The 13,008-nt window shown below is 42.5% G+C and overlaps 1 protein-coding gene across 3 annotated transcripts in view; it reads right to left on the reverse strand.

Annotated features, from left to right (window-relative positions):
- HEATR1 (HEAT repeat containing 1) overlaps positions 1-12,163 on the reverse strand; it is a 52,616-nt gene extending 40,453 nt beyond the window's left edge. Inside the window, exons 1-8 of one of the 3 annotated variants that reach the window (XM_084623736.1) lie at positions 12,146-12,163; positions 11,375-11,540; positions 9,461-9,677; positions 5,743-5,884; positions 5,123-5,224; positions 3,684-3,824; positions 2,433-2,644; positions 283-416 (exon numbers count right to left, since the gene is read on the reverse strand). In XM_084623736.1, the coding sequence (XP_084479862.1) occupies positions 283-416; positions 2,433-2,644; positions 3,684-3,824; positions 5,123-5,224; positions 5,743-5,884; positions 9,461-9,677; positions 11,375-11,516 (1,090 nt within the window). In that variant the 5' untranslated portion in view covers positions 11,517-11,540; positions 12,146-12,163. The other 2 variants (XM_084623734.1, XM_084623735.1) reach the window with 2 other exon arrangements.
- Positions 12,164-13,008: the final 845 nt, after the last annotated feature.

Below are 13,008 nucleotides of genomic sequence, written 5' to 3' on the forward strand. Positions count from 1 at the left end.
TGTGCAGCACTTGACAAGGATCTTCGTAAAATTAGACTAGCTCTCACTAGATCTAGTCTCACCGGAGCACTGCAAATGAATATCTAGGTGCCTAGCACATCACTAATCTGCTGTTGCATTTAAAAAAAACAAAGCTATTCCACAAGCCTCATAGAAAGAAGACCACGAGCAGTTCCTCACAGTTTGGAGTAGTCTATCATCAGGAACAATTAAAACTGATTTATCTAGCGAAGTTGCTACAAGGGTTTACCCAGAAAGAACATTGGGCACATGCTAATATACCAGTAGCGCAGTCAATAATGGAGCAAACCAGGTGCGGCAGCAGGTAACGCAGAAGGGGAGTGACATCATATGCAGCTGAAATGCCATGCAGGATAGTAACCAGGTCTGGAATGTTACACAGGTAACGAAATGGCCTGCAAAGGAGAACACCAAAAGAAAGACTGAATATTGCTCTGGGTTATAGCTTAGCCATCACCTTCTATTATATAGAACTTTCAACTGTCCACATCATATTGTGAAGTGGCTCACCCTCAATGAAAAAAATAAAAAGGGTTACAGGGGATGCATTTCCCAGTTTTCACCGGTTTAAGAATTGGTGCATTTCACATTCTGCAAAGGTACAAGGTACTGCCAATCAACCATAACTGTGCCTTGTTTTTGGGCAGTCTACTTCCCTTGTTTCTTGAAGTAGTGGTGGTAGGGAAAAGGGAAAGATTGAGGGGTACTTGTATGTGTTGGGGAGAGATGAGTGGGTCTTCCTTAGAAGACCTCACCACCATTCAACTACTAGCTCCGCCCTCCTCCAGTGCCCAGTTGGGCTAGGACAGGTGATCCAAGGGCAGAAGGGAAGGTGGTAACTTGTGGGCTGCAAAGAGCACATCTACCAGCTAAAGGGAGGGGAGCCCCAGAATCTCTACTCCACTTCAGGGGAGGGGGGAGGAAAAGGGGGTTGGCAGAGGCCTCCCTAGTTACATGTGAACTAGGCAGCTGCCTGGGGCAGCCAGGCCAAATCTGCCACCTGAGGCCTATGAGGAGGGGGTGGCACACCGAAGTTTTGATCAGGGTGGCAGACTGTTCTGCATGGCCTCTGGGGCTGATATAAGGGGAAAGGGAGCAGAAGGATTGCAGAGGCATACTCATCTCAATGGGATGTGGTCAGATGGAAGGACGACACCCTTTTGGTAATGAATGAGACCTGAAACAATAGCTCTGAGCTACTGCAAAGTGCTCCATTCATCTGAGTGGATATTCTCACCCCCGCCTCAGTGCCTGGGTGCTGTGCCACACATTGATTAAGCATCTTACCAGCTTTCCATACTGCATGAGCATTGTGTTCCTGTGCCAAGCACCAAGGATGTCTGTTCCCAGTGCCCAGCAGGAGTTCAGCAAACCTATCCCACCAGAGAACTGATTCATTTCTGGTTGGAACTCTTGCTCTGGCCTCTCTGCTATCATCTGCAATGTGGCAACTAGTTCCTCCGTATCATTCTGTCCCCACCCCAGGCTTCACATCCTGGACACAGTCTTGCCCACCAAACCGTCCCAGGGAAGGACTTGGGCAGATAAGTAGATGCTGAAATTCCTCAGAATTGCATACACCACTAACACTTCCAAAAGGAGCACCATAATGGCCCCGGACACCAAGGGAAAGGTGGGTTGACCACACTAACGTACTCCGAATGCAGAACTCCAGAGAAGAGGATTCTAACTAATGGCTCTGGCATTCAAGTGCTTGTTCCTCTAAGCCACCATGTGAACACATTACTCTGTGTTTCACTCTCTAAGGAGTTTCTGAGGAAACAATAGCTCTCACAGATGAATAAGCATTAGCAATAAAGCTTCCAGAGTGCAGTAACTTCAGAAATATTTTTGAACTGGTTCTTAGTGCTGGTCAATATCCGTTCCCAGGAGCAGCCCATGCTATACATGTCAAGAAAAATTCTTTCTAACTCTGCATCAAAAAATAAGAACCTGATATTATAAGCAGCTCATTTTAGTGGGGCTGTAACTCAGAAAACCACTGACCAAGTTACCCCAAATGTGCACTATGGACTCTACCCTAGCCTCTCTTGTGCCATGCCAGTTTTCAAGCTAATCTCCTCATGCTTTTGCGATTGATACCTGAATATTACAAGCAGCTTATTTCTGGGGAGGAGCTATATCTGAGGAACACCTGGACAAAAAGACCTCAAACTTGTACCACTAACTCTACCCCTGACGAGACACAGAAATCTTCAAAACAATCTTGATTACGCAGGTGGATTTTAGAGCACTTTGAAATATTGACTGTCAAACAGTATGGTAGTCTCAGCCTTAACTATAGTGCTGTGACCACCCTATGGTAATGACAGAATCCTTTTAAAGATGGAAACTAATGATATTTAGGACTCAACTATTAAGAGGGAATCTGTCAACTCATGTATACTTACTTTTTCCCAAGACCCTCTCCCTTTTGGTTCTGAAGAAGAACGAGCAGGCAGGCCAATCCTTCTCTGGCTAGAGAAGGTGTTTTGGTCAAATTCTTGCTGATCTGTAATGTCAAGGACTGCACCAAGGAGGTCTCCATTGTCACTTTCATTGCCAACTGGCAGATGATCATGTAGGTTGCAGCTCTGTAATCCACTAGAGAGGATTTCAAACCCTACCAAGAGAGAAAGAATTCAAAGTGCATTTCTGCCAAGTTTAAGTTTAAAAAAAGTCTGTCTAAATAATGGTACAGGATACTCTTTGGCCAACACTAATGCAATTGCATTATCCCCTTTTCATCATGTTAAAGCTTTAGTGAGCTAATTAAACTTCAAATCTAGACAGAGAAAAAAAGACATATGCTCATTAACACTGTAGCAAAGCGGGTAAACAGAGCCACCGCCAGCAGCAGCGCAGAAGGATGGTATGTTATGGTATTGCCACCCTTACTTCTCCGCTACTGCCTTCAGAGCTGGGCCCACAGTCAGCAGCCACCACTCTCCAGCCACCCAGCTCAGAAGGCAGCAGTGCAGAAGTGAGGGTGGAGAGGTATGGTATTGCCCCCTAACTTCTCCGCTGCTGCTGGCAGGGTGCTCCCTTCAGAGCTGGGCGCCTGGCCAGCTGCCACTGCTCTCCTGCCACTGCCAACTCTGAACGCAGCACAGAAGTAAGGGTGGCAATACCACACTCCCCCTACAATAAATTTGCAACCTCCCCCTCCCTCCCCACATCTCTCTCTCTTTTGGGTCAGGACCCCCAGAATGAGAAAGGCTGATCTACCCCATGAAATCTGTACACTAAAGTATACAAAAGACCAGATTTCACAGTCCATGACGCGTTTTTCACGGCCAATGAAGTTGGGAGGGCTTTAGCTATGGTTATCCAGACTCCCTCAGCCTTGAGGTGCCGTATTACGAGAAGCATATCAGATCAAAGCCAGGCGGACACAGCTCCTTATACAGTCCAACAATAGCAATCCTGAACTGGTCAAGGTTTACTCCATCATGCAGGATTGTGAGGTAAACAGGTATTGTACATCTTTCATAGTTAGCAGAAGCAGCCACAGGAACACAGAAAAGTGAGCTATGTTTTGTTTACCTCGTCTCTTTTCTAATTTATTCCAGGGAGAAAATCCCTTTAGGAAGCTAATTACAGGATTCTAGCTGGCAAAATAAGCCACACTGTATCATGCAAGAGAATGAAATACTGGGTACCTTTTGTACGTAAGGGAGCAGTTTGGAGACTATAGTGTCTGTTATCTTCTCTACAGCACCAAGAGCAGACACAATGGTGGAGGCGTAAAAAGTAAACAGGACCCTCAACTGAGAGACGCTGCCATCATGTACAGAAAAGATCTAGAATGAAGGGGAAATAGTTACTTAGGCATTAGGATGATGATCAAAAACATAATTAAAGTATTTAAGGTCTCATGTTAAGAGTTCCTGTTACTACAGGATTCTGCTTAATAGCACTTCTGATATTAACAACTTCTGATTAACAGCAACATTTCACCAGGAACCAATCCTGGCCCATTGACTTTATTGTTAATGAGATTTGGATACTGGCAATGGCATGCCACTGACTGAACTCTTTTGAAAGAAAGGCCCTGACTGCAGGCAGGTTTGAGGGGCTGCAGCCAGGGAACGAAGCACTAGGATGTGCCATTCCTAGCTGCAACTCTGCAAACATGCCTACGGCTGATGCTCGGCAAGCCCCAGAGCTTCCTTTCCTGGCTGCAGCCCGGTAAACCTACTTTGTCGTTTATTGGCAACTTCGAAATAACAGCAACTCTTTGTCAGGAACTGAGAAGTTGCTAATAAGCGTAATCCACTGTATTTGCATTTTGCTTATCTTGGCATATTCCAAAATTTTAAGAAAATGTAACTGCTACATCTGTCTTTCTTCTAAGATTTTATTACTACAAGGTTTTTGGGTTTTTTTGGGCCAGTGATTTAAAACTATGATTCTTTCTACCACCTTGAGATCAATGGGTCTAACATCCACAATTTAAAACTATTGTTAACATTTCAAAGCACAAACTTAAAATAGCCATGACAACTACGAAGAGGTGCCCAAGCGCAAAAATTATTTTCAAACAGCGTGACAGGAATCAGGTGGCTTTTTTTCTTTTTTTTTTTTTAAATAAACTTAAAGCATCTCAATTTTCTCCATAAGGATTACAGTAAAAATCTTCTGGAGTCACTCTGGGCCAGTCAATTTCCTGCATTAACCAAGAAACAAATCTCCTTTGCCCCAGCCTCCTCCAGCTAAAGTGCCCTCTCCCCTTCACCTCTCACTGTATATACAGTGCTGAAGTTAGCCAACTGCACATTTTGTCTCTCCCACTCGGGATTTTTCCAATTTTGCCTCAGATATTGGCCACCACCAGAGCAGAAAGACCAATGGTCTGATCCATAGAATTTTCAATACTGTTCCCAATGACAATATTACACTAATTTCTATTAGGTTCTAACATCTCTGTAAATCAGAGTGGGCGCAAAGAAAAAAGATTTTCAGACGCTTCTGTGTATTGAGTACGTTTAGTGCTACACAATTCAGAATGTGCCAAAATAGCACACCATGATGCAAATACATAAGGGGGGAGGGGGAAGAGACACACAGACAGAAAGCAGAACTAGAACAATTTACCAACCTTTACAGATTTTGTCACCAGACTGCAAATGAAATCCATGAAACCCAGGTCTTTGTAGCAGTGTGTAATCAAAGCACCCCTAGCAAGGGGGACTCCTGGTTTCTGTCCAAGACAAAAATAAAAGAAAAAGGATTTAAAAAATATAAATAAAATTAGAATATGCTAAAGTGAAATCAAACACACACACAAACTTCATTCATCTCTCCAAACCATATTAAATGATCACAGATATCCTGATTTAAACTGAAACAAGTAATGGTTTCCTCTCACTGGACTTCATTTCATCCCCTTAATTTTATATCAATTAGTTGTACATATAATTTTATATGTTTCCAAGTTGACTGCAAACATACTGCATAATAAAAAGCAGATTTTTTTTTCCTTTGCCAAAACCAGGGCTGTAATGAATTCTCCTTTAAAGAGAGAGATCAGGAACAACATGTGGACGTTGTAGTCCCAATGCTGCAACAGAATCTTGTAGCCACGACCCACATCCATGGAGCTGCAAACAGGGGATTGGGGGGAGGAGGTGCATGATAATAGATACAATATCAGGACCAGGACCTTACTAAGTTCTATTTCTCATACATCCTCTGAACTGTATCTTTTAGCTATTTTACCTTAATTGGATGCAACCAATTCCATTTATGAGTTGGGTCTCCAATTTTTAACAGCTGAATAACTCTCACAAACAATTTAGTCTCATGGTACGGCAAGACACAACCAACCAAACTGTCCTCGTTGTAAAGATGGATATGAAACCTAAGGAAAAAAGCAAACACAATCAGAAATTTCATAGCACGAGGTCCATACATGCTATTCTTGCAACACAGGTTGCAAATAAAAACCTGAAACATAGAATGCCATGCTGAATCAGGCATGAAGTGCATCTAGACCTGTATACTGTCTCCGACAGCATCCAGGACCAGATGCTCAGTCCAAAAAGCAAGACACCCTGCACTCAGCAGTTATGGAATAACCTGCTCACAGGGAAATTGTCTTTCTACTCTAATTAGTTAAAAGTAGATCTGTCAAGCGACTAAAAAAAATTAAATTGCAATTAATCGCGCTATTAAACAATAAGAGAATACCATTTATTTAAATATATTTGGATGTTTTCTATATTTTCACATATTTTGATTTCAATTACAACACAGAATAAAAAGTGTACAGTGCTCACTTTATATTTATGCTTGATTACAAATCTTTGCACTGTAAAAAACAAAATAGTATTTTTCAGTTCACCTAATACAAGTACAGTAGTGCACTCTTTATCATGAAAGTTGAACTTAACTGTAGAATGATGTACAAAAAACCTGCATTCAAAAATAAAACAATGTAAAGTTTTAGAGCCTGCAAGTCCACTCAGTCCTACTTCTTATTCAGCCAATCGCTAAGACAAACAAGTTTGTTTACATTTGCAGGAGATAATGTTGCCCACTTCTTGTTTACAATGTCACCTGAAAGTGGGACCAGGTGTTCAGATAGCACGGTTGTAGCCGATATTGCAAGATATTTATGTACTAGATGCGCTAAAGATTCACACGTCCCTTCATTCTTCAACCACCATTTCAGTGGACATGTGTCCATGCTGATGACGGTTCAGCTCAATAACAATCCAAAGCACTGCAGACCAAGGCATGTTCATTTTCATCATCTGAGTCCGATGCCACCAGCAGAAGGTTGATTTTCTTTTTTGGTGGTTCAGGTTCTGTAGTTTCCGCATCAACGTGTTGCTCTTTTAAGACTTCTGAAAGCATGCGCCACACCTTGTCCCTCTAAGATTTTGGAAGGCACTTCAGATTCTTAAATCTCGGGTCAGTTAGAAATCTCATATTGGTACCTTCTTTGCATTCTGTGAAATCTGCTGTGAAAATGTTCTTAAAACAAACACATGCTGGGTCATAATCCGAGACTGCTATAACATGAAATATATGGCAGATTGCGGGTAAAAGAGAGCAGGAGACATACAATTCTTCCCCAAGGAGTTCAGTCACAAATTTAATTAACGAGTGTCATTAGCATGGAAGCATGTCCTCTGGAACGATGGCCGAAGCATGAAGGGCCAATACAATTGTTTAGCATATCTGGCAGGTAAATACCTTGCCATGCCAGCTGAAAAGTGCCATGCAAATGCCTGTTCTCACTTTCTGGTGACATTGTAAATAAGAAGAGTGCAGCATTATCCCCTGTAAATGTAAACAAACGTGTTTATCTTAGCGATTGGCTGAAAAAGAAGTAGGACTGAGTGGACTTGTAGGCTCTAAAGTTTTACATTGTTTCGTTTTTGAGTGCAGTCATGCAACAAAAAAAGTCTACATTTGTAAGTTGCACTTTCACAACAAGAGATTGCACTACAGTACTTGCATGAGGTGAATTGAAAAATACTATTTGTTTATCATTTTTACAGTGCAAATATTTGTAATAAAAAACAACATATACTTTGATTTCAATTACAACACAGAATACAATGTATATGAAAATGTAGAAAAAAATCCAGAAATATTTAATAAATTTCAATTGGTGTTCTATTAACAGTGCAATTAAAACTGCGATTAATCGCAATTAATTTTTTTGATCATGATTAATTTTTTGAGTTAATCGCGTGAGTTAACTGTGATTAATTGACAACTCTTGCTAAAGGGAAACAAACATTTCATTTTCAAAGATTTTAAAGCCAGCGAGGATCATTATGATAACCTGGTTTGAGCTTCAGCATAACAGGGCAGAGCAATTCTGCAACCCAATGGATGCATTTGTAACAGCCATTCGTGCTTCAGTATTATTAAATATTTTCCACTTTCTATATTTGCAAACATCTTATGTAAATAAGGACAGTAGCATATTACAAAATATTTAGTCCATTTTATCTCCCATTCTTTTCAGTTCCTTGGAATTAAAAAATATTTAGCACATACCAATATATTACACTAGACTATACCGGACAGAGTTCACATATTACATTGAAAATACATCAATTTTACATAGCCTCTTTCATTCTGAACGTTATCAAATAAATGCCTCTGTTGGATCATATTAAAGAAGTTCTGTATTAAAATCACAAATGAGTTTGATTCCCCATAGTTTAAATTCCAGGGTATTACTAATTAAGAGATCTCTTGGTTTTTGGTACGGTTTCTCTCGCTCTATGAGTGAAACTTGCAAGCTGCTAATTGTGTTAGTACATTCTAAGACAGAGTCTGTTCTCAAAGCAATTCTTTGTAACAACAAACTACTCACACAGAGAGAGACTCAAAGCAATACTCTGTAACAACAGAGACAGCACCCAGAGACTCCCCGCCCTTTTGTCGTATTCATCTCGCTTTGTTAACAATTGTGATTAAAATAGAGATAGAGGATGTATGTGGATGGATGCTTGGTGTGGATAATAACTGAATGATCAGGGAGGTGCCAGCCTAAGAATGTAGTGTCCATGAGCTGAAGAAAGCTTCAAGTGGAAATAACCAGAGGACCCCCGGAGGGAAGACTGGAATCCACCCAACAGCCTCAAGGACGGGAGAACCAAAGAACAAGATAACATCTGGCAGCATGGAGCCTTCAGGACTGTGCCATCTGCTGACTGATTCAGCAACAGCATGATGAAGCAATTCCCATAGACTGGCATAGGAAGAAATTCCTATAAAAATGGACTCTAGAAAGTGAGAACTTTGGGGTCTGATTCTGCAAACCAACTTCCAGGAGCATCAGATGAGCTTCTGACAAGGCCCTGCTCCCTCCTCATGTCTAGGCCACCTGGCCAGTGGCTTGGCATGAGCAACTCTAAGGCTGGTAACTATGATAACAACCTTGCAGAACGTGTGTGTGTGAACAAATATGAAATTGAATGGAATGTTACAGTTATAACTAACTGCTTACTATGATTCTTCCTGTATACACAATAAATGTGGCATTTTGCCTTTTCCCCTTTAATAAGATCCTGCTGGTTTTTATTTTATTGGTATAACACCTCATAAAATCCTGCAAAATGTAACAGCTGCTTCTCCGTCCCAGAAGAGCCAACCACAGAACTGGGAAACTTTGGTAAAGGACAATTAGACAAACCCATACACAGAATGCCATGGAATTTTTAATAGTCCCAGAGAGCATACAGACCCTTGTTAAATTCTCTTGTAACAGACCCATATTCTAATTTGCAAGGAACTAAATTTATCTTGCCTAGTAAAGATGAACATCTGAGTTGATTGTGCCAGGATTTGAACCTGTAGTTCAAGGAATCTAAGTTCAAATCACACCCAAACTATTCTAACAAAAAAAAAAAAAAAAAAAGGTGTGTGTCTCAAACTTATCTATTGACATGCATGCGATTTATATGATTACCTGTGAATTAGCCACTCCAAGCACTTTTGTGCTGGTTTAAGCATGAAGTAAGGAGACAAATGAATCAGGAATGATGAAATATTCTCATCCAGCTGCTCATTTACTGCTTTAGTCTGAACACTGCGTTCCAAGCCCTTTGATGTGAGACTGAACAAAGTAGAATGAAACATCTCAAAAGAAGGATCAATCCCCATTAGCTCTTCTAGGCCAGTGCACCCTAGGAGAGAAAATGGTGAAAATGGCTTAACACAACACAAGTTCTCTACCTCAAAACATTCTTCTCCTACCCATCGAAGAATCATCAACATTAGTCTGCTATTTCATACTGCACTCCTGTACATCACTTTCATTGAATGAGTCATGCAAACTAAACTATTATGGTCAAATGTTTTCCCCCCTCCCATAACTGTAATGTCATACTGTTACACAAAGTATATTTTGCCACACTAGAGATAGACACAACAATTCAAGCAGGCAAGCATACTTTACTAGAGATCTGGGGACAGGAGTAGAAACCAGTAACTCTGTAATTCTAATTCCCACTCTGACAGTAAAGTTCTATCTGTGAATTTGGACAAATCATACCCTCCCTCTGCCTCAGTTTCTTCATCTGTAAAATCAGTACTTATTGCTCTTGCCTTATAGGAATGTTACAAGGAGCAAAATGCTATAACAATGGTAAAAAGTATTAAGTGTCTTCTATGTACAGAACACACAGCAGAATAACCAAAATGGAATTTTCTACAGACGATCACTGAATATGTCTAGGAGCGGAGCTTTTGCTGCATTTAGACAGTTTTTAAATTGGCGGGGGAAAAGTACAACATAACTTTTCACCAAAACACAAGCATAAGAAATTAAAAACTTTTTAGAACTAAACTAAAATACATTATTTTCTGATCTATGAGATACATAGGCATGATGCAAAGAACAGCGTATATAGCCAATGAGTTGTTCTTCCTTTTACAGCATAATAAAATTAAAAAAAAAAAAACTATTTCATTATTGTAGACAGGCTTGTAAATACTACAAACTAAGTGCAAAGTGACTTTGGGTGCAAGTAAAGCAAGGAAACCAACCAACAGAGGGAGACATGAGAGAAACAAATGTTCAAATACATCAGGGGTTCGCAAGCTGGTGGTTGGGACCCCTCAGGGGGTGGTGAGGTAATTATAGGGGGGGGTTGCAAGCTGTCAGCCTCCACCCCAAACCCCGCTTTACACCCAGCATTTATTATGGTGTTAAATATATTAAAAAGTGTTTTTAATTTATAAAGAGGGAGGGGAAAATCTCACTCAGAGGCTTGCTATGTTAAAGGGGTCACCAGTTCAAAAGTTTGAGATCCACTGAAATACATGGATTCTCTTGGTGCTTAAATTCAAAGTTAACAGATACCTATGTTACATTAGATATAGATTGAGATAAGCTAAAAGGTCATCATCATGTTAAAACGAGGTCGATTTAATAAACTAGGTTAAAAGTAGTTTCAGGTACTACGCTTGCCCCGGAATCTCTCTCGTAACTTCTGAGGTTTTACAAACACATTTTTCTATTTTAAGAAGTTTTACTCTCCTACATTCCAGTGGGAAAGACTTACACAAATAGGGAGACTATAAAAGAGAAAGAGAAAACTAACTAAATCGAAGTGCTTTCAAAGGCACAAAGAAAAATAGGACAATTTTTTCCTCTAATCACTTTCAGTCATAGTGTTACCCTCAACAGAAGGTCATAACATTTTCTGACAGAAATGTGGCGTTTAAGCATCCGATGAAGTGAGCTGTAGCTCACGAAAGCTCATGCTCAAATAAATTGGTTAGTCTCTAAGGTGCCACAAGTACTCCTTTTCTTTTTGTGAATACAGACTAACATGGCTGTTACTCTGTAAGCTGACAGTGTCTCAATCGTGGCACTTACCTATTGCAAAGAAGGTGTCTCTGTCAATATTGGCAGCTTCCTTGCAATCAAACAGCAAGGATGCTGCTTCACTTCGAGACAAAAGGCTGGGGTCATTCTGAGGGAGAGCGAGCCGTTTCAGCTGGTGGGCGAGGGACGTCATTTTTTATATTTCTCTGGCAAAAGCCTAAATGTTAAAATAAGTAAAATAAAACTCACCACACACCAACAAAGCAACCCTGCAACAAACTGCATTTGATCTCTGCCCTAGTTTTCAGCAGGGCCTGAGTTTACCGACAATAAAATACCAGAGCAACTGACTGAAGGCGAGTTGGTACCAAGGCGTTCAGCGGGCACACGCGGGTGTAGCGCGGGGACGGGACATACCAAGTTCTGGTATGGTCACACTGCTGCGTTCCCGGTGACTCGCCACCACCCCGACACAGAGCAACTCATCACCCCCCGGCCGCCGGGCCCAGCGCGCTGAAAAATTTCCCAGAGCACAAGCTCTGCCCAAGCACCCGGGGTGTTTCCATGCAGCGGGGGCCAGACACCCCAGCGCTGCCGGGCCGAGAGGGGGGCGGGAGTGGGGGACGCTGGCTCTGCCCGAGCCTCATGGGGGGTCCCCGCCGCCCAAGCACCCGGGAGCTGGCGGGAGGGGGGGGTGGCGCTGCCCGTCTCACGGCGGGGGCGGGGAGGGCCGGTCCCTACCGAGCTCCCGCCGCACGCGCCTTGAGAGGCAGAGAAGCGAGGCGACCTACCCCCGCGGCCACGTGCGTCAAGCAGCCTCACCTCTGACCCGGAACCGGTAGCGCTGAAGGGGGCAAAAAAAACAACAACAACAAACCCGGCACGGCCAGTTGGGAGACTGAGCATGCGCGCCCCAAGTCAAGTGGCGAGCTCTGGGCGGGGCTGGGGGCCCGCGAGCTGGCTCGGAGTGCGCGCGACCCGCGCCGCAGTCGACAGCAGAGCGCTCGAGCCTCTCGCGTGCAGTCGCTGCGTGGGATGGGGCGGGGTTGAGCCGCGCTGCCGGGGGTTCGCTGTGTGTAAGCAGGCGTCGGTCCCTGCTCCGCCTTGGCTGTGGGGCGGGGCGCCCCTAGCGGCGGGAGGTAGCGCGGCCAGTTCTGTGGTTTGGGAGCTGCGGGATGTTTTGAAGCAAGCTTCCAGCTCGCGTGGTGGTGCCGGGACCATTGCAGCTGTGAAGCCCCAAGGCCCCAAAACCAGAGGGCAAATAAGAACTACCCATAATCTGTCAGTTTCCTAAGCTTAGAAGCTGCCTGGGAGAGGGACCATTATTTTGCCTTGGGGTTGTACAGCACCTAGCACAGCAGCAGGGTCTTCTAAGCCCCACTGAAAATAATTATTAATGTAAAATCTCATTAATTTTAAGAACGGCTCTTGATTTTTGAGTGCTTGGGGTTGGCAATGCTGAAAAATGACCCATCTTCCTACCAAATAGCTTCAGAAGGTCCTGTGCTGTGTAATATAAAGCCACCGGCCAGTTTAAAACCCTTATTTGTTACACTCAGGGATAATGTACTCAAAACCAAAATGAGAATGTGTTTTGTGAGAAAGTGGGAGAAATAGGGGGGAAATCAAAATTAAAGCCAATAAAAATTAATTTAAAACTTTGATTCTGTTTTTAATCAAAATTT

The sequence above is a fragment of the Lepidochelys olivacea genome (genome assembly GCF_965140295.1).
Source record: "Lepidochelys olivacea isolate rLepOli2 genome assembly, chromosome: 3".
Taxonomy (NCBI): Eukaryota; Metazoa; Chordata; order Testudines; family Cheloniidae; genus Lepidochelys; species Lepidochelys olivacea.